Source organism: Cyprinus carpio, chromosome B6, assembly GCF_018340385.1.
Source record: "Cyprinus carpio isolate SPL01 chromosome B6, ASM1834038v1, whole genome shotgun sequence".
Taxonomy (NCBI): domain Eukaryota; kingdom Metazoa; phylum Chordata; class Actinopteri; order Cypriniformes; family Cyprinidae; genus Cyprinus; species Cyprinus carpio.
The window spans coordinates 26,828,601-26,852,215 of NC_056602.1; the positions used below are offsets into that span (position 1 = coordinate 26,828,601).

The 23,615-nt window shown below is 34.6% G+C and overlaps 1 protein-coding gene across 1 annotated transcript; it reads right to left on the bottom strand.

The window, feature by feature from the left end:
- Window positions 1–948: 948 nt before the first annotated feature.
- LOC109052089 (ubiquinol-cytochrome-c reductase complex assembly factor 1-like) lies at window positions 949–22,554 on the bottom strand. The gene is made up of 9 exons (XM_042726544.1): window positions 22,335–22,554; window positions 21,707–21,817; window positions 20,403–20,510; window positions 19,273–19,345; window positions 18,877–18,935; window positions 17,621–17,728; window positions 6,596–6,673; window positions 6,363–6,476; window positions 949–1,591 (listed from the first exon to the last, which is right to left on the bottom strand). Exons 1-9 carry the CDS (start codon window positions 22,407–22,409, stop codon window positions 1,457–1,459), a joined length of 861 nt encoding a protein of 286 aa, XP_042582478.1. The 5' UTR covers window positions 22,410–22,554; the 3' UTR covers window positions 949–1,456.
- Window positions 22,555–23,615: the final 1,061 nt, after the last annotated feature.

Consider the following 23,615-nt stretch of genomic DNA (forward strand, 5'->3'; position numbering starts at 1 on the left):
GTTAAACTGCACGACTGTAAATGCAGTGACAAGCTGGTGTGTCATCAGATTCAGTACTGTCACCTAGTCTTTTTAAAGAAACTTTTTAAAGAATTTTCTGTGGTTATAAACAGCATTCCATTGTAATGAACCTGGAACATTCATTAAACATGGAACGTCTTTGTGCTGACTTTTCCCTTTATAGGAACATAATGAAGAAGTTGATGCAAAACCAGGTAAGTGTCACTAAGCAGTGTTTATACACACATTCACATCAGTATTATAACACACACACATATATATATATAGATATATATATATATATATATATATATATATATATATACATACATACACACACACACATACATACACACACACACACACATCCCACAATGAAATGTGCTCCACTTTCACATTACATTCATTTTCACATTACAAATTATTATTATTATTACTACTACTGGATACGGAAGGGGATTAGGTACAAAAAATAATAAAAAAATAAAATCATCTCGAAATTAATGTTGTTAAATTTTGAGAGAAAAAAAAGTTTAAATAAAATGTTGAGAATAAAATCATTAAATTTCGAGAAAAAAGCTATTAAAATTTGAGAAATGCCGTTAAATTTCAAGAAAAAAGGAGAGATTAGACATTTGTGTCATGTTCATTTCATCTGGACAGTGTTATTCAGCGTCTGCAGTGGGGTGTGTCAGAGAGTAATGCACTGGGGAGTATCATATCACGCTTTTCTTCTTATTCTCATCACATATCACATCAGAAGAGTGGAAATCAATTGCTTAACTAGTATTAAATAATAATGTATTAATTAGGTAGGTCTAGTGTTGGGTCAGTAAGCAATAAACTTTATAGATATAAAAAGAAATTCCTGAGGTTTTATCAAAGCAAGAAATGGTTGAAATGAAACTGATATAGACACAAAGTGAGATTACTGTGAAGTCAGAGGAGGTCATTACTAGAGAAGCGCTTTTATTGGTGGACGACCCTGACAAATAAAAAAATACACTCACATTCACACACACTCCAAACATTTTCCTCCAACACATTGAGAGTGAAATAAAAAACAACAACTATTTGCACTGTAAACGCTGAGGAGAGGTCCAATGAAAGAGCCAGGAAATATTCCTATAAATATTGCAACACTGCAGCCATATGGAAAGACACATAAATACAAGAATACTCTATAGGTTTAGAAAAGGAGAGTGCAAAACCATTCTGATGAGTCCTTAATACTCTCAATACATGTGAGAATAAATGTGTGTGTGTGCACGTGTGTGTGTTTGTTGTATTCACATCACTGTGTTGACGAGGGAAGCTGACACACCTGCAGGGAAAGGGAGTCAGGAAAGCCAGGGAAAGACAGATAAAGGAAGAGGGTGTCACTAATCAGGTGAGTGCTGCTTCCTGATTGGCTGCTCGTGTGCTGATTGACAGCTCTAAGTGAGATATTAGGCTCTCAGAGACCAGCATCATTGTAGGTCAGGCTGGGAACCTTCAGGATGCTCTGGGCGTTTTCCTCCACCAGGGGGCGCCATTTCACTTCTCCTGTTAAAAGCAGGTCCTCCCCATCCAGAGCATCTATGAACTGCATCTGTGTGGAGAAAAGAACATCTGTATCATCTGTGCTGCTAAATGATCACAGTGTATTCTTACCAAACATTTAAACTATGTTCTCAGGACAAAGACTATTTATTTTAAGTAATTTTAAGTAATTTATACTTTAAATAAATGAACTATTACAAATGACAAAAACACATCAAAATTACAAAAAAACGTTAAAATGAAAATAAATCTCAAAATAAATGATTAAAATTATATTTGCTTTTTCTTGACCAATTTTGTGTTTCATAATTGTTTTAGATTGCACTTTAAAAGCCATAACATTTTTATTTTTTTTTAAATGCATTCCAGTACAAATATGCTTTGGAAGAGGGCTTTTTGTACTATGCTGTGCTTAAAAAAAAAAAAATAAATAAAAAATTATCAAATGTGTCGTAATAACCAGCAGCTTCTCCTTGTGAAAACTTGCCACAAGTGTGCATGTGTATCTATTCACCTGGGAAATAATGAAAATATTCAAAAGCTTTTTTTTGTTGTTGTTGATGCCAAGACTTTAAGATATGACGTAATGCAAAAGTGTGACAACTAGCCCTCTTTAACTATACAATGAATTCACAAAATACAAGTGTGGTCCAATCGTAGAGGCTGAACCTCACAGCGAGCCTGAATGAATCCAGGTTCAATTTAGATGACTTCTATAACAGCGCTGTAAAAAGGCAGACCTCAATGAATCCACCTCCTAGTGTTTAAAACAGGCACACTAATTTAAACTGGGCTACAGTGAAGACAGCTGTGCTAATGCACGCAGGACCAGAGCAGCGTCCCGGGAACTAATTACAAACCGATGAAAACTCAACAGACAGCAACAGCTATAAAGTCTGACTGGATGAGCCATCTGATAAACGCACACATATACACTGCTGTTCAAAGGTGTGCTCAGTATGACTGTTTAAAAGATACTATACGAGAATGCATTAAATCGATCAAAAGAGAAAGTCAAGACATTTAAAAATGTTACAAAAGACTAATGCTGGAAAATATAAAAAAAAAAAATCCTGGAAAAATAATGGTTTCCACAAAAATATGAAGCAGCACAACTGTTTTCAACATTGATAATAATCAGAAATGTTTCTTGAGCAGCAAATCAGCATATTAGAATGATTTCTGAAGGATCATGTGACACTGAAGACTGGAGTAATGATGATGAAAACTCAGCTTTGCATTACATGAATTAATTACATGCTAAAATAAAAACAGTTATTTAAATTGCATTAATATTTCACAATATTACTGTTTATACTGTATTTTTGATTTAAAAAAAAAAAAAAAAAAAATGGAACCTTGGTGAGCAGAAGAGACTTCTTTCAAAAACATTAAAAATCCTACCAACTCCAAACTATTCAATGGTACTGAATATTTTATGGTACGAGGTTGACGGACCCTGGTCCCTGTATATTTTCATGATATTTGTATATGAAACGACAGGGAAGATCTCCTTTTGTATTTCACCGAATAAAGGAAGTCACAGGGGTTTGGAATGACATGAGGTGGAGTAAATTTGCTTATTTGGGGTGAAATATCATGTCGTCCGTTTCATTTCCAAACTCAAACTCACATCTCAGCTCGGAAAAAAGTTGCCACACTTTAAATGAGCCAGTGGAGCATTCTTAATGCTGCAGGAGTTTAAAAACAGAAAGTCAAACACACACACGATGATGTCAGAGCTAGCGGGTGTTTGTCGAGAGCAATTAGCATTGAATAACGATGCAGTCAAGCACCGGCGCACATATGCGAGCGCACCGTGTGACTTCATCAGGAGAGGCCGCTGTAACCATGGCGACGGTGTCCCTCTCTGCGCTGTGTCATCAGTCGCTGCCATGCTTCATGTGCTGCACCTGTGACTGTTTTCTTTTCTTTTCACCTTCTCACTCGCTCCAGCTCTCCTTCTGCTTCTCACTCCATCCCGAGCTAAGCAGGCCCCTGATGCTCAGGGGCCGACAGATGACGCTTATTTGTTGTTTTTCTTTCTTTTCTCAGAATGCCTGCAGGCACCAGCGCAGCCGTGTATAACGCACTCCTCTCGCAAACGCTCTCGTTCGTAATAAATTCCTGCCCGCACCTGTAATGAGCTCATGGCCTCGGCAGTGATGGAGAACTATCGTTGTGTACTTTGTGGAATGATGAGAGCTCTTGATGGGGTCTTTGTTCCAGATACTCACACACTGATAGACAAAGGCACTGGGAAAAGGTCACAAAGTAAACCCTAAAGGCTGACTTTGTAATACACAGTAGAAAACATGATATGGTTAAATACTTTTGAAATTTAACAAAGAAAGAAGTCTGAGCCATCACAGAAAAAAAAAGTAACAGACAACATACATGCAACATGCAAGTCATGACAGAATAAACCCAGACCAGGGTCAGGTCTTATTTTGGGATAATGGCCATCAGACTATACAACATCCTGTTTATTACAGGCCACTTCAGCAAATAAATAAATAACTAAAAACTAAGCACTTACCACCAACTATGACAGTAATAGGTTGTTGTACTCATGCACTATGGCAAGCATCACTATGAGAAAAAAACTGTGCATTTAATATTTGAATCTATGAATTAAAAATGAAAAATAACAATATTACAAAAACAGTTTTTTAATTTTCAGAAAATTAAATAATCCCCAAAATATAATAAAATAAAACAAGAAAAATAAAAATAAAATACATTAACAAAAACAAAAAAAAAAAATAAAAATATATGAATAATCTCATTGTCAAACTGACAAAATAAAATAAAACTAACAATAAAATTAAATATAATAACAAAAAATATATAAATTCATAAATAATATAGTAAAAAATAAATATATAACAAATATAATACATTAAATTAGCTTTTAGCAGGGCATTTTGGACCCTTCAGCCAGACACTGAAAAGTACAATCATGTCATACCTTGAGCAAAAAAGAAACATATATATGTATATACTGTAATGTGTATATGTATATTTTGAAACAAACATTAACCTTGATTAATAAAGGCTATAAAAAAAAATTGTTAGTTTATGATACCTAATTGTAAATTTTTACCCATGAAACATTTGAATCTGAAACACTTTTTCCTAAAACAACCAAAACAGTTCAATCTGCTTTATTTCGTCTTAGTGGAAAAGCCTATTGTAAGCAAAATTAATGACACACATTGGCGTGGCAGATCAACGGTTCCTGTTTGTGTTTACGTCCGCCTCACGCCACTCTGGCCAGAGGGTAAGGTGTGCGCTGGAGGAATCTCGCAGAGATTCACGCCAATGAGTGAGCTTGTCTACGAATGTGACATAGAATCAGGAAAACTGTGTAAATTTCACAAACGCCTGAATTACAAAAGAATTCGGAAATAGTAATTGCTAGGATGTGTGGGTGTGACAGAAGTTTGGCTGCGCAATTTGGTATAAAAAAAAAAAAATTATGGCAATTTATTTTTTTGGACAAATGCTGTACAATTTGATATATATTCACACACTACATACACTACCTTCCAAAGAGTTGGGGCAGGTAAGAGTTTTGAAAGAGTCTTTTACGTTTACTAACGTACTAACGTGGATTTATCTGATCAAAATTGCAGTAAAAACCATAATATTGTGAAATATTATTATCATTTCAAATAATTATTTTCTATTTAAATATATTTTAACATACAATTTATTTCTGTGATGATAAAGTTGATTTTTTTAGCATTCATTAATCCAGTTTTCAGTGTCACAAGAAACTGTTTCTGCTCAAAACAACATTTCTTATTATTATCAATGTTGAAAACAGTTGTGCTGCTTAATATTTTTGTGAAACCCATGATACATTTCTTTCAGGATTCTTCAATGAAGAGAAAGTTCAAAAGAACAGCATTCATTTGAAATTGAAATCTTTTGGAATATTAAAAATGCCTATACTGTCACTTTGGATCAATTTAATGTGTCCTTACTCAAAATTTTCTATAAAAAATCTCACTGACCCAAACTTCTAAAATATTGTTAATATATATAAATAAAACTCTTACGTGAACCAAAAATGAAAGTATTTAAAAATAAAATTAAATAAAATTAAAAATAACTTTGCATTCACATTGCATCTGGATTTCAAAGCGGACTCTGACCACATTTACAGTATTTTTGGAGCCCAGTTAACCTAAACATATTATTTTATTATAATACTATATTCATTATTACTCCAACATAAACTCCCATCCCTTCCTCAGACTTTATAACTGAAATATACCCAAATGAATTAGAGACTAATCAATTCAGAACACAAGACGACATGAATCTGAATCAGGAAATCTGTACCAACCCTTCGGCATAATTTTAACTCTGCATCAATAAACATTTTGTGGATGTTAGACCAAAATGGATTGCTCCTACTGACCCTTTTCAATTGCAGTACTGATAATCATAATCTCTATTATGTTTTTCATGAATTGTGCAGCTCTAGCATGGATGTTGTTGAGGCTGAAGAGGGGCTCACGAAGGGGTGAAAGGGAAGGGAAAGCTCTCCACAAACACACAGTTAATGCTGAACCTGATGAATGTCACATTATGGTGTGGAGATGGGGGGCGTTTGCTTGTTAAACACAGTGCCAGTTGATTTGAGTGACGGAGTGGGTGACGTGCAGCACTCCAATGTGTTTATGTGTGTGAGGAAGTCAGAGCTGTATATACACACGTTTCTGTTTGCACAAGAGTAGAGAACTGGCCTCTGAACACACACACATACACAAACACACACACACACATGATCAAAGACACACACTGACCTGTTTGCGGACGTATTCGACCATCAGCTCGAGCTGTCTGGGGTCTTCACACTGTCTGTTGAACATGTTTCTCCAGAGCGCCGCCGCAAGAACGCAATCGTCTGACAGAATTCCCTAAAACATACAGAAGAGATGCCAAACTTACTGTTAACTCTTGACAGTTCTTGATTGACAGTTATGATATGTAAAACTAGTACTGATAAGAGTTAATAACTTTGGGCTTAACCGCTTACCTCATCATAACCAAAAAGAGCAGCGTAGAATGTCTCCGTCATCACCTTCATGCTCTCCTTCCTTTGAATGGCATCAATCTATGAAAAAGGTAATGAGAAACAATGAATTAAAAGGCAATATTCAGACCTCTTCACTGTAATAATAATAAGTTTATAATAACCTTATTATTATAAGTAATTATAATAATAAGGTTATTGTCAAAAATAATAAAATACAACTAAACTAAAATAAATTAAAAAATAAAATAAAACTGAACTTAAAAATTATAATAAAACTAAAAATACAATCGAACTAAACCAAAAATTTAAATAAAAATTTTATTAAATTGTATTAGTCATTACTTAGGCTACTAACAGATAATTTTGGACCCTGAAAGTTACTGAAAAGTATGATCACATCATATTTAACCTAAAATAATAAATATAAGTAGAGATTCTTTACTGTGACTTTTGTTTACCTTTTTAAAGCATCAAGGACAAGTGAAAAAATTAATGAAAACACAATATTTACACCAGTTTTGACAATTAGTATCCAACCGAAATATTGGTCAGGATGATTAATCACAATTCACAACTTCCCAATGTTGATATTATGGGGACATTGAAAAGTACAATCACATCATACCTTGAATGAAAAAAATGTGAGTGGAGATTCTTCACTGTGACTTTTGTTTGTCATCATTTAGATAATTAAAATACAACAAAATATTCACACCAATTTGCTATAACCAGTGACCGATCGAAAATATAAAATAAAATAAAAATGAGCCATTAACAGATCATTTTGGAACATGAAAAGTACAATAATGTCATACTAAGAGCAAAAAAAAAAAAAAAAAAAAGAGGAGATTCTCAGAATCTCACACCATGACTTTTGTTGAATTTGTAAAGCATAATTTAGATGCTAACAGGTGATGGAGCGACTGAGTCTCTGTCTAATACTGAGGTCACAGTTATGCATTTAGTCAGAGCTGGTATAGTCCTTGGCATTAAATATCATACATGTGGACGATAATGCAATAATTTTAACCCCGAAAACAAAAGCAGGACTGGATCTGAAGTGAGGGGCCTGCCCAGGTGCTTCGCTCCATATGAATCTAGACACACATACGCACAACAGCCACAGACACCAACCCTTGGGAGGTTTTGGGTAGGGAGATTTTCAAAACAAGTGTGTTTATTCTTAAGTCTTGTATGTCGGGTTTTCTGCATGCTTGGAGTGCGTCGGGTCACAGCGTGTGTGTGTTCGTGTGCGCACGGGGCAGAAAAGCACCTGTGCATAATTACCCAGACCTGCAAATAATCAGTCTCATCTGGCTGTGCTTTAACTCTTCTACCCGCCTCGTCTTCTCTGCACGCTCGCTCTCCTTTGTGTTCCTGCCCACAGCTCGAAACATTCGACGCAAGCATGTGAACGTTCATTCTGAGCAATTCTCTTTTGCTTCCAGAGAACGCTACAAATCACTTTACTCAACTGAACAAATGAGTGAATGATTACAACTACTGGTCACCAAATTAATTGAATAAGTCAATTGATTCAAATGACTCTTTTGGAACAAATTTGAATGAATGATTCAAATATTTACTCAAAAGGACACTCACCAGTTGCCAACTACTGGTCATCAAATGAACTTATATAAAAGTCGATAGATTTAATTGATTCTTTAGGATAAATCTGAGTGAACTGTTCAAATATTTACTCAAAAGGACACCCGCCAGTTGCCACCTACTGGTCACAAATGAATTGATGAGAAAGTCGATTGATTCAATTGATTCTTTAGAACAAATCTGAGTGAACTGTACAGATATTTACTGAAATACTCAAAAAGACATTCACCAGTCGCCAACTACTGGTCAACAAATGAATTAATGGAAAAGTTCATTCACATTTATTTAAATAATGCTTTATATAATACAAATTGTTTCAAAGCTGCTTCACAGTAATAAACAGGAAAATAATGCTGCAAAATTCAATTATAAAACAACTTCAATTTTAACTGTTAAGCAGCTCCACAGAAGTGTCTTTGTTCAGTCTTGATTCAATTCAGTCAAAATTAGTCAATTGTAAAACAACTTCGATTTTAACGGTTAAAAATCTCTACAGAAAGCAATAGTGTCATTGTTCAGCTTAAATGAGCTCAATGTTGATTCAGGTTAGTTCAATTGCAGTGTCACAAAGTTCATCAATTATGAAACAAATTCAATTAAGCTATAAGCAGCTCTACAGAAGACACACTAGATTCCCAATGCCCCAGAATCTGAGAATAGATTCTTTTTAGAATTAACTTCCAGCCTTATTTTAGGTTAACCACTGGCATATTTGATCAATGCTTGAGTAAAGATGTTTATAACCACTACAGTACTGCACAGTAACGTTTACATACTTCACTATGTTTTTTCTCTCCTTTCACTTGCTTCCCATCTTGAATTTTTCCCTCCCGGTGTCCACCCTGATCTCCCCTCCCATTCATCAATCTTCGTCCCTTCATCCTCCTTTCCCGTGTTGTGACGCAGGTCGGTAAAACCAGGCTGGGATATTTAATCCCTCACACTAATCAGGCCGAGGGACCAAAAACTTGCTTGAGAAGCAAAATCTCGCTCCTATACCACCAAATTAGTGTCATATCTCACTTCACTGTTATTACTATGGCTTAGAAAAACTCCTGAATCACACACACACGCCCTGACACTCTCGTCTGTGTGTGTAGAGGTAAAGTTCAAGGCAGGGGGGTTGGTCTAACATGGCACAAATGACAAGTATTTTAGCACAATTAGGCGAAGTAACCTAACCGTAGTGAGGATTGAGTGAGTGGGGGTCCTTCCATTTCCAGCGCTGTAACTGTATCCTGATCCAACAGGACGGACCTGTTTCGGACCTGCCAGATGCGCTGATTACACTCCGTTTACACACGATTTTTCACAGCTTAAAAAATAACGCATTCGGGTCGGGCATAAAGGGAAATACTTCCTCACTTCTGACCTGTGAAAACAGACTTCCACATCAGGTCAAAGTGTGCGCACGTTCCCATCTTCACAGAGCCGGCGTTCCCAGCGAATACAAGCGGTTTATATTTGAGGTTATTCCATTATCACTTCATTATGTAGTAACTTAAAGGGATACTTCAACCAAAATGACAATTCTGTCATCGTTTATTCGCCCTCATGTCATTCCGAACCTGTTTGACTTTCTGTGGAACATAAAAGACGGTATTTTGAAGATCATTGGGGTCCAAACAAAACTGGATCCCATTCGCTTTTGTTGCATGGACAAAACAAATTTTTTTCAAAATATTTTCACAAAAGAAAGCCAGTCATACGAATTTGAAACAACATCAGGGCAAGTAAACAATAGAATTTTTATTTTTTAGCAAACCGTCCTTTTAAGTTACTACATAATGATAATTGAATAACCATAAATATTAAGAGCAATATGTAATATTATAGAAACTTTCCTTTAAAAAAAAAAAAAATTAAAAACATATATTATATATATATTATATATATTAATATAATATAATACATTAAAATAAACAAAATAACAAAATAAAATAAAAATAATTATTCATTAATTCAAAACTTGTACTGCAATAATTTCTATTTTTCAAATATTTTTCTTTCCGGCTAAATAAAGTAAGGCCATTTTGCCAAATTAGTCTCAAGGTATAAGGCATCAGGTATGAAGCAGCATAAATAGTAACTCTAACAGTAAATCTAAATTGTAAAAAATAAAAAGCATCTATGAATATTAATGGTTTATTTGTTTAGGCACAACATCTGTGAATAAGGCACAAATAAAAGGATCAAAATAACGGAATAAATAAACAGTCTATGTTATTTGTCTGGCTATACTGGAAATGACTGCACAACGTAACAGAAAAGCAGTCAATCAGAACATATTTGATGTTTTATATGCAGTTATGAGGAGAAGGATAATGGACCAATTAGATTTCAAGTGGGTGGAGCTAAACCAGTAAGTCATTGCTGAAAAAGAATCAAGTAATCAATAAAATTATGCATAACACGTTAACATGTTTAATTTCATCTAACTGTATAACTAAAAATACAAGCAAAAAAAATGTTGCCATATTGCTAATGAATGTGTAATGTTAGCAAATTTTCTCTGCAGGAGAACCTACAAGAATGCAAGAGAAAGAAAGGCTGTGATGGAAAATGAGGTCACTTTTCTACGGTGCCACTCGATGGCCGCTGCCAGGACTGAGAGGTCAAATGTCTTCGGTCCCGTACGTACCTGCAGCCAAAACATGTGCCACACCACGACCCCACTCACATCTCATTGAAAATCATGTCGAACCAACATACACGCTCCGAAAAACTGAGAGCAACTTCATACACGTGATGGAAGCGAGCCGCTGGGCAAAGTGACAAGTCAAAAGTCAAACGCCTTTTCCATTTCACACACATTTCATTTCATAGAATATGTGAATGAGTTCTGATCAGGACAGCTGGACATAACTGATGACTGAACATGTTTATTTAAGCGTGCGTTTATGAGCCAATTGCAGCTATAGGAATATATACATAAACAAGCCAATAGGAGGAAATTATGTCATTTGTGTCAAAAAATGTCAATACATTTCAATTTTCAAAAAAAAAAAACATTAAAAAGAAAATAAATACACATGATCTCCCAGAGCTCATAAGGAGTCCAATATTTAAATACTGAAAATTTTTAATAAAATATTTCAGCAATGTCTCGGGCATTCATAGTTAATAACATTTTAAAAGATTTTTTTCATTAGAGCAACAGTTATCAGGTAGGGGGGGGGGGGTGGTTCTCTCTTATTCCAGTCAATATCATTATTAATATATTTCTAATAATCTCTAATTTAGCATGTATATGAAATCTAAAGGAGCTGATGAACAATTAATGCATTCTACATGCTCCTTTTCATTTTACCTATAAATCATTTATGGCATGAACCAGAACACGTTTATGGTCTCTACACAGGTACACAGAGTTTTACCAAATAATAATAATAATAAAATAAATAAATAAAAAAAACCTGCATAAGGTGCCATTTTGGTCCATGACATAAAATGAGTTTGACATTCCTAGCTAGGGGGCAACTTCAGGAGCCCAAATTTCATCTGGCCTTAAATTTTAGCCTTATTATTAATATACTCACTGCAATTCCGATGTTAAATTGATAATAAGCTTGTAAAATCTTACTGGCTGAACAGAGCACCTGAAAAATGAGAGGATTATATTAAGAGTCCTCGTGAGAAAATGGAGATTTTTGATTTATGGGCTCTGGGAGAGGGGGAAAAGTGACATTATGGAAAAAGTCCTTGCACAGCGTGGCATAAGAGAGGTGCTGAGTTCATTAAATACACACACACACACACAAATGTGGACATTTAAAGTGTTTTAAAGTGCACTTATTTTACTCCAGTGCTCACCGTCTTTCTCTCACACAAGGCTTCTTGCTCAGTGAGATGGGAAGAGAGGTCAAGCACATTAAAATATCTTTTCACACTATACTTAACCAAGGCTGATGTCAATTATCAAACCTAGCACAAGGTAGTTTGACACAAAAAGGAACAGTTCACTCAAAATGATAATTCTGTCATCATTTGCTCACCCTCATTTCTACTTTATGGTTCTTTCATTGAGCTTTTGCATCTTTCTAGATATTTAAATTCAAATGCCCTGTGAAAAATCTATGTAATTGAAGTGAGAATCCAACCAGCACATAAACAAAAAAGTCTTTTACTTTTGTGTTCCACGGAAGAATTATAGTCAAACTGGTTTGGAATGACATAAATGATGAAAATTGTCATGCTTTAGTGAACTATTGCGTCCTAAACCCCTAACGGTACGCATTTTGGATGTCTTCCTGACACATCCATTTCAGGTCTTGGAGTTGCTACTGAGGAGCTGATGAGTTGAATCAGGTGCGTTTGATTAGAGAGGCATACAAAATATGCAGTGTACTTCTGGCACACCGGGACCAAGGTTGGGAAACACTGCTTTAAGACAAACAGACTTTACATGCTGACAGTTTCACAGATGGACGAGAAGTAGTTATAAATACAGATGAATGTGCAAATTGTGTTTATCATCTTGTATTGACTGCATATTTACAAAATCAACTTGTTAATTAGTTGCCTGCGCATATAGTTGATTAATTAGAATTTAAATTTTTTCAATATGATTTCAGAATTTTAATTTTTTCAATGTGTTCAGAGAAGCTACAACAGATGGCGCGCACCAGGATAGAGCAGAATGCATGGGTTTAAAGACACATTTAATACAAGTTACACAAGTTAAGTTTAATGCAAGTTCTTTAATACAAGTTAACTTTAAACAGCGTCTTCAAAACACTGTGCTCATGGCAGGACACTACGAAATATTAAAATAAATGAACAATGGAAAAAAACAATGCACAACACAACAAAGAGGTCCGCACGAACATGTTTGGCTTTAGAAACAGTGCTTAATAGGATAAGATCAATTAAAAAAAAATAATAATAATAATAATAAACTGTGTAAAAGTTAATTAGCTCACTGTCAGGATACAAATGAAAGCATCAGCTCTAAAAATATATATAAAAAGTCTAAAAGTTGTTGACTAGTAACCAACCTGACTACCCAGGCTTAATTACTAACCTCTAAAAATGACTTCAATAAAATAAAATAAAAATTTAAAGAAAAATCAAATAAAATAAAAGACAAAGTGCAAGTGGAAATCTTTTTTTCTATTGTTATTTTTCGAACTTTCTTCCTAACTCTGAATTATATGTTGTGAATATTGTTGGCTCTGTAACCATTTGTTTTTGTTTCTTTTTGCAAATTGCTTTGGATAAATGATTAAATGTAAATGCAAACAGTCAAATGCCCATTGGAACATGCATGGCTGCAAAAAGTAAATACTTTTTTTTAATTTTTTTTTTTTACAAGAATTTTATTTTGTAAACTATCTAACAGCTAATGAGATCATGAAGCACTTAAAAAATTATAAAAAATAATAAAATATAAAGTTCTGATAACCCCGTTGACCTCACAAATCAAACAGCCGGAAATCTGACTACTCAGGATTAACTACCAACCCTGGATTAACATTAAATGTGAAAGGCTTTTAAAAAAAAAATCTACCATGCATTTTGCCACACCAACAAAACTTATCACACAAAGCACAACATTTTGTTTACCAGGAGCTTTGAGGTTTTCGTTTATCTCTCTCTCAGAAAACAAAGCTTTCTCTATCCTAAGCTAAAGAAAACCAAAGAGCTGTTCCCTCGCATAAATAAACTACTCGACGACTCAAAACTGCTAATACTCTAGCTGACAGTCAAAAGAAGTCTGTCGACGGCTGGCTCGCGTCCAGCCTTCGCATGCTCTGGCATATCCATAAGGTTGTAGTGACTGATTAGCCGCCGCTGGTATGATCTGGTTCATGTTAACTAGTTCACGGTGTTATGCAATACACTGCTATATGTTATGTACTATATATATTTGACATGCACAGATCTGGACTGAGTTGCGCTTGTTCTTTAAAGCAATACTAATTCAGTCCTACTATTAAGATTAAGACGGAAGGTAGAAGAGATGGGGGGGGGGGGGTGTCAACAAAGAGAAGTGTGGGGAAAGAGAGAGAGATTTCTGTTTTCACAGCTGGGCTGAAGTCTTGTTCCCACCCTTTCTGACAGCAGTTCCCCTAAGGCGCCTTGCGTTGGCTTCCTCTCAAACACACACACATATATATGCGCACTCTCTGCGCAGCAGAAGCATGTCATCTTTACTGACCTCGCAGAGATTTAAACACCTTTTGCTACTCTGCTGGACAGCGATCAGCTCCAAATGCCTCCACAGTCTGTAGAGCATAGTAATTACATCCTAAAACCTGAGTGTGTCTGCATGTGTGTGTGGCAGTATTTTACTGTATTTCACCATTTTTCAACATATTCAAACAACAGACCTGATCATCAGTCATTTCACAAGCTACAACATTTGACGGACAAACTATCTGTTGTATAAAAATAGGGCTGTGCAAAAAAATCAAATGCGATTTTCATGAGCATCTCCTCAGTAAGGGCGCTCCTGTGATTAGTAGTATTATCTCCAGCACATGCGTTCAGATCAGGATTGCCAGGTTTTCAAAACAAAACCTGCCCAATTGCTTCTCAAAACTAGTCCAATCGCGTTTCGTTCCGGGCGATAAAAATACACGTTTTTGGCAGGGTTCCCTTGGTAATATTCACATTTTAGGGGCTAAATATCACGTTATTGATACTGGGGTCACTTCAACCCGCGGACATGAAAAACAACCACATACTTGGCAACACTGGTTGGCATTTACTACACAGAGCCGTAATTCACTGACAATCTACACAAAATCGATTTTAAAATCACAGGCGATTCTTTGTCAATTTTGAAAGCGATTTTGTGTAGCTCTGTGTAGTAAATGCCGCTCCACCTGAACCAGTGTTGCCAAGTCTGTGGTTGTTTTTCATGTCCGCGGGTTGAAGCGACCCCAATACCAATAACGTGATATTTAGCCCCTAAAATGTGAATTTTACCAAGGCAACCCTGCCAAACAAATGTATATTTTAACCCCGGGATGCAATTTTTTATCGGGGAGCCTCCTGGAAGCGCGATTGGGCTAGTTTTGGACTAGTTTTGAGAAGCAACTGGGCAGGATTTGTTGTGAAACACATGGCACCCCTGATCTTAACGCACGTGCTGGAGATATACTACTAATTACAGGAGCGTACTTTACTGAATGACTAATTACTAATCGCATTAGATTTTTTGCACAGCCCTATATAAAAAGCAGAAAGTACTTAGTACTTGATTCATTAGACTGATAGGCTCTGACCTCAAACAGTATTTGAACACGTAAAATTGTCAGAATGTCAGATATATAAAATCAACTGGCATCTAGAAACGAATGATGCAGGATCTTTTCTCTTCACAAACATTGTTTTCTTTGTCATTTTTTGATGTTTTTTTTAATTAAGTGGTGTTAGTCAGTTCTCCTCATGTTCACACAAGTGTACTTCATCACTATGCACAAAGTCCTCATCATTATTTAGTTGGGGGTTAATAGAAAGGTCTCTGGTCATTTAAAATAAATGTGCTTTTTCCAAATAGGCCTGATAAGACTCGAATTCTTTTCAACTGTCCTGGATGCATACTTGTGCATTCGTGTTCTTTTGGGAAATGCACATAGAAAAGGAATAAATGTTTGTAACCTTGCACACAGAAATCCATCTTATAGATATGAGATCGATCAGGAAAAGCCGCAGAAGTCCTTCACCGGAGATGAGGTAAAAAGTGTTGCAGACAACACTAGCGAATCCATGATTTCTTAGGCTATCGATTTAATTTTTATCGAGCTGTCATGTTTATTTTTCCAATCCACTGATCACAAGTGAAAGCTGTACTTGTATCCATCAGGCAGGTAACAGTAATGCTAAAGAAGTAAATAATGAAATGAAAGCAATGGAGCAGTGGCCAAATCAGTCAGCAGGACACCGGGATTTACACTATTACATTCAGGTCTGGTCAGGTTAGAAAATAGATGGCGTCAGTTCCAGTGGGACTCAGGTCTAATTTTATCACGTATGACTCGGGTCGGGTTTTTCTTAAAAAAAAATATATACATATTTATGCACGCCGAGTTCGGGTAAGAAGTGATTTGGGTGGATTTAGATCAGATACAGATTTTAGGACCCAAGAAGACCATGTATGTCAGTCAGCAGAAGTGAGAAAAAGTATTTATAACATTTTAAACATGGATTTGTTGTTAGAGCCTTGTCCACTGATATCCATCTTTGGGGTTCCTCGTACTTCAACTAGTCTCACTAAGAAAAACTCTGATGTTGTGGCTTTTGCCTCTCTCATAGCCCGTAGACGTATTCTATTACATTGGAAAAGCCCAAACGCTCCTCCCCACTACTTCTTGGTTAAGGGATTTAATGTCTTTCCTGTCTTTGGAAAAAATTTAATATTCCCTCAGGGGTTCAGCAACCAATTTTTTATAAAAGATGGCAACCTCTCATATAACATATGTAAACACCCTCACCTCTCTGGACTCCAACTGAATCAATGGGACGCATCCAATTTGTTTATCTTATCAAGTCTTTAGTGAGCATGCTGGGCATCCTTTATTTAAGTATTTTTTTTTTATTATTATTGTTATTAGTATTTTTTTTTTCCTCTTATGCCTTCCTTTTGGATTTTATTTTTTGTCTTTTTTATTTATTTACTGATTTATCTTCTCCTAACTAATTATTTTTTAATTGATTTTTCTTAGTTTATTTATTATTATTATTCATATTATTTATCCATGTTTTTTATTATTGTATTTTTCCTCTCTCCCCTCTGTTCTTGGGAGATGTTTTCCTTTTTTTTTTTGGTTCTCTGTTCTAATGTATCACATAAAAAAGAAAAAGGCTGGAAAACAGCTGTAGCATAATTAAGTACTGTATTGATGCTTATGAATGCTGGTTTCCAATAAAAATATATATATAAAAAAAAAAACATGGATTTGTTTTCTTACAATAACGCATCAATTCGCTAGAGGAGACCTTTATTCACCCCCTGAAGCCATGTGAGGCACGTTTTACTATGGATGCGCGCACATTATTTGATTACTTTTGGACTGTTGAAAGAAAGAAAAAAAAAAAAACACCTGCTTACTCCCATTCAAATGCTTGGATGAGCAAGGAGAAATTTTAATATAACTCAGATTTGAATCATCTGAAAGAAGAAAGTCATATACACATAGGATGCTTTGAGGGTAAGTAAAACGTGGGCTAATTTTCATTTTTGGGTGAACTAACCCTTTAAGCTCTATTGATAAGATCTTGCAAATTGACACAACGGTTTACTGGTCAAGCAAGCATGGTTATCAGTTAGCGATGACCTCAAAATGGCCAAATATCAAGTTGACAGATGATAGACTATCACTATTATGGATTGCAAAACACAAAAAGCACAAAATACTAATGGCAAGGTGTTTCAATAGAGAGAGTTAAAAAAAAAACACATCTACTCACTCCCATAATCTTGCTCCTCTGCTCCACATCTTCCCACATGGAGTGGACGATGTAACGGCACATGTACTTCCCAGCTCTACCTCCCACCCAAAACAGCACCACACAAATCATATCAAAGCATACAAGAACAGAGCGCTGACTCAAGTGTACCGAGTGTTGGCAACAAACACAACAACACAGCCTGTCATCATGCAGATGCACGGCTGCATGCACAAACACTATGTGCCTTTAACTGGAAGTGTACCGAGTGTTGGCACCAAACAGACCCCATTAATCATAAGTCTCATTCTGACGATATCACATATTCACTAATTTTTTCATAAGATCAGCCAATCCTGAACACCTGAGCTTTGGCACAGGTGACTTTGGTGAGGAGGACGATTAAATTTAAAGATTAATTAAATACTTCAACTACACTTGTAGCAACATCCATATTAAATTCAAAATTTGTTTGAAGTATTAATCAAATACGTAATTAAATAATGACATTTGTAGTAATGTCCACATTAAATTTGAAATTTAAATTAATTTGAAATTTAACATTTTGAAAAAAGTTTTTGGATTTTGGAAAAAATGTAAACAAAATGTAGAATGACAAAATTATTAAGAAATATATATATATATATATATATATATATATCAATATATATATATATATCATATATATATATATATCTATATAAAGAGTATAATATATAATATATATATATATATATATTAAATTGACAGTTCTAGATCACCAATTAAATAAGCCAAAAAAAAAAAAAATAGAGAAAGTCCCAAAAAATCTGGATATGGACACATTTTTAAACAAATGAAAATATAAAATAAAATATAAAAAAAATAAAACTACACTACTTCTAAGTAACTAATCAATTAAGGAGAGACAATAAAGAATAAAGAACAATCCGCATATAAATATTAATTCTGCCAATCCTGAAAATTTGGAAAATTGCAGAATTAAAAAAAGTCAGAATTTAATTAAAAATTACAGAATTCTGGAAAACATAAAAAAACAAAAAAAGGTTTAAAAAACAATGTTTTAAAACCAGAACGAGTGTTTAAAAGCTTTGTTTATTTGCTTTGTTGTTACCAAATTTCAAAGAGTATCATTGCACACTTCAGAATGAATACGTCATTTGCAATCCACTAAAAAGATGAATATTAATCAACTCGATGCATTACATGAACCACCAATAAAACATTAATAATAATCATCAACACAAAATCTCAAAAAAGCATCAAAAAAAAAACCAAAAAACGTGGAGCTGTGCCACCAAGAACCATGAGTTGAGCGTGTCAGGGAGAGAGCACTCTGGGAGAAAGAGAGAAGTACAGGACATCATAAGAGAGAACGAGAAAACAACACGTAGCCAAACCAACGCAAACTTGGGCTCCGATTCCAAAACCGCTATTGGGTTTACACCTGTTTTTTCCTCAGCTAAAGAAAACAACCTAACACAGCTGTAAAGTGCCACATAAATCTTTCAGGTGCTGCTGAAAAGGTCCCTTTACACTCATTTCAACATTTATAAAAAAACGAGTGTTTATTAGTACTTCATAAAAAAACAACAATCATCACAAAATAATAATAAAAAAACAATAAAAAATTATTATAAAAAACAAAAAGATTCAGGACCAAAAATACTTACTTTCAAAAAACTCGTCATAGTTGATTCTTTCTACACAGCATGTATACATGCGCAAGGCAGCTATCTTAATTTTCTGCAAAAGAAGAGAGACGTTTGTGACACACATGATCAAAAAGCCACTCAATTCGGTGTGATCAAAAGCAGAAACGGATGAAATTGGCCACGACACGGCAGTGTTCACATTTTCAGTCCGGTCTACCGAGCCAAACATGTGCCCCAAAATGAAGCAGACATGCTCAAGTTTTAGACAGCTGTGTGATGCTGATGACTCTAACATGGAAGGTCATCTCAGATTTCACAAAGTGTGGCCCCTGCTTTTGAGAACACAAAACAGGTAGTGATACGAGATAAGTCATCATTTTAGAATCAAAACGTGACAGTGTCTTCTTCAAAGTCAAGTTGCTTGAGGGGTGTGGAGGCTAAGACGTTGCCAGTAAACTACGAAATTCAATTGTAGATGCAAAAAAATCTGGTTGAGGATTTTCAAGACGTTCATATTTCACCCCAAAATTAAAAATAAACAAATAAATACATAAATAAATATATTAAAAATATATATTTTAAGTTGTCTTATATAGCATAAAAATAAGCATATTTTTATATCTATTATTAAAAAAGTTAATTCTATTTTTGAGGACTATTCCAGTTTTCTCCATAGTGACATTTTTATGATAATTAAGCAAAACATCCAACCAAATTCTCTATATTGCAATGTGCTTAAAAAAAAAAAAAACATTATTCTCAAAGGTGACTCTCACTATATTCTCATTACTGGAATAAAATAATGCATTTTGTTTTATTATATTAGCGTATAAATACTTCAAAATTTAAATAACCTCAATATTTCAATTAAATATCATATTTTTCATTATTACAGTAATGCAAACCATTTTTGGCATTGTAGTATTGAGAATAATAAGATTTAATAATGAACGTAATTATAAAAATAAAGGGGGCTAAATGCAAAAAAATAATTCAATATTCAATTTAGCAAAAAAAAAAAAATATATATATTACACTTTTTTTGCATCAAAAAAAAATAACCAACTTTCAATTTTTTATGAAAAAAAAAAATTTAATTTAAAAAAAAATTTTCACAAAACTACAATAATAACATATTATCTCTTTACCCATTTGTTGTATTTGAGGGGTCCGGTGAAGCCCATGGCCTCAATCAGTTTGGTGAAGGCCCCCACCTCTTCATCTGTAGTCTGTGGGGTCTCTTTAACAGTATGCAGCTTGTAACAGAATACAGAAACATATCTGGCATTACAGCTATATAAAACACTGGCATAAACACATGGGTGTACACAGACAGTACACATAAACAATATGTTGACAAAAGCAAGTTACAAACTCACTGGAATGCTAATACAAAACAAAACTAACTCTCTCAGTTACAAGATGCATTTTGAAGGATCTCTAAGGCTTTTGATTTTTAATATTGACAAAAGGCCATTAAAATGTCAAATCTATCATCTATTCCGGTTTAAGATCTGCATTTTACAATCATTTCCAGCTCAACCTGGGTACACTTTATGGAGTCACTGCAGTGAAAATGTTCCCTCAAGCCCCCACTATGGATGCAATAAAACCTTCCCCAAGGGATTTCTCACCGGGATTTTATGTTTTACTGCTATGATTAGGAATACTGACTAGTAGAAGTTTAGTAGACTATAATCAGCACTTGCCCTTTGGGGGCGTATAGGGAGGAAATGAGAATATGTTCCTCAACTTCTTTAGACTTTTGGAATTTCAGAATCACAAATGAAATTAGTTTTGTAGAAAATATTAACTTTGTTGCTACAAATTTATTTAAAACTAAAATTAGGCAAGACTTCAGAGTAAGTTTCCAGTTGATAATATTAGTTAACTACATTAGTTAACACGAACACTTAAACACATTAGTTAACATGAACATTTAAATTAAAACAAATTTAAATCAAATGCTTTATCCGGTAATATAACAATGAAGCTGATCTAAAATTAACCAACAATGAACAGTTGTATTTTTATTAACTAACATATCAAATACTGTAGCAAATGTATTGCTCATTGTTAATTTAAGCATTAACTAACAGGACATTATAATAAAGTGTTACCTAATAGTTTTGACTGTGTAAATTAGTTTGACAACATTTCCATATTACCGTACTTCCATTTGTGTTTTTTGATCTCTTAACCATTATGAAAACACATTCATATTTCACCCTGAAATCAATATAAAAGCATGTTTTTGCAGAAAATAATGAACCCTGCTTTTAAAAATTATTCAGTTTTTTTGCGTTATGTCAATTGCCATCAATGTAATGTATCTGGACTTATTTTTGTTTTTTACTTTTGTGGTGGTAAAAGTCATTTTCATCCATGGTGACTCTATTTGGTGATTCCTTAGAGACGAATGGAAACCAAGATCAGAAAAAGCATCACACACCTCTCTTGTGCTGTGAAGAGCTCGGTATTGTGCGTGATTGGGGACGCCCACATCCGCTGTTACCCGGCAAGCCACCAAAGCCCTGGACTGACAAGCATCTTGTTCAATGGCCTGGGAAGAAAATATAAAATCTGACAACTGCTTTCTAATCTAGTTTGAAAGAAACATAGGGAACTGACTCCTGTTTATCCCTTAATTGGTATAAATATGACTAATAAACTGACCAAGAAAAAATTAAGTATACAAATGTAATAAAAAAAACACAATATTACTAGTATACAAATTAAATTTGAAAGAATTATGGCACAATGCACTGATTATAACAATAACATTAAATACATGCACATACAAAAACAAGTTAGGTAAGACTGTTGTCCATCAATGCATATAGACACACACACCACACACACCCACTCCATCATTACGTTTCAAAATGTAAATAATAACTCCAAATGACATTACAATGTCCGTCTTAGAACGTAAATTTTCAAAATGTAAATAATAACTCCAAATGACATTACAATGTCCGTCTTAGAACGTAAATGAGAACAAAGTTTTAAAGGGCCCAAATATAAAGCACTTAAGTGATGTCATTGCCTTTTTTGATACTTAAGTATTTATAAATTACCTTTCCGAGGACAGCTCTCGATGCTGAAGCGTTTAATAACTGTCTAACGGCGGACTGCAGCGGTCGCCGATACATGATTCCGCTAAAGTTACAATAATGGAGTATTACTGCAACTATAACGCAGGAATCAGTGGTTGTTACTTTCTAACACGTTTTGTAACTGTTTGTTTTGTCCCTCCCCCTTTACAGCAATGTCAAAGATCTGCCCCGCGCTTAAAGTGGTCCGTGTGGAAACCAGCGCTGTGGAATATAGTTCCGCTGATGGGCGAACCATGTCAAAGTTTGTGTATATGTTGGCAGTAACGCCTCACAAAGTAAGCATATACAGTATAATTGCTTTGCCATTATATTTCCCTGTGTCCTCTTCTAGTCTTGCCCCTGAGAATTCAATATATGAATTTAGTTTTGTGTTTTCACTACTTTGTTACTGGACCGTCCTACCCTTGAAAAAAAAGAAGTAAAAAACAGGTAACAAATAATTTAATCATGATTTAGAGTAGACCAGCTAACTACACTTACAAAAGAACTGTGCCAGTACCAGATACTCTAAGATACTTAAAGGGGTAATTAACCAAAAAATTAAAATTCTGTCATCATTTACTCAAAATGCATCTTGTAACTGACAGAATATCATCTTTTGAGTTCAACAGGTTTGTAATAGCTTGAGAGTGAGTAAATGATGACAGAATTTTCTTTTTGGGTGAACTATCTCTTTAAAAGAATACTAGGCCTTTAATATTACCATGGTACATGTCCAAAATACCATGTAGTACCTACGGTATTTTTGTGCCGTAGGCCATCTACTATTGTAGCTATACTTATTATAATAAGTACAACAATTATGTAATGAAAAAAGAAAAAAAAATACATTTTACAAAAAGCAGTTCTCAGTTTATTTTGAAAATTATTTAAACACACATGTATATATGTGTGTGTCAAAGATGAAAGGGGGTTTCAAGCATCAAAGCAATAAAAATTTAATACAGCTTTATATATATATATATATATATATATATATATATAATATATATATATATATATACACACACACATTAGCATATGTTCTTTTTAATTTGTTTTTTTCCTCAGTAAAAAATAATGACTATCATAAGCCCTGTTTCCACTTTGGGCCAATACTCTGTGTCTTTCCACCGCAGGAACCAGGATCTAAATTAAGTTCAGGGTAAAAATTTGCTCCTCAGAAAGTCCCTGCTCGCGAGGTAGTACTTTTCCAAAGGTCCAAAGGGGCGGGACTTGGGAGCTGAACATGCTGATTGGCTG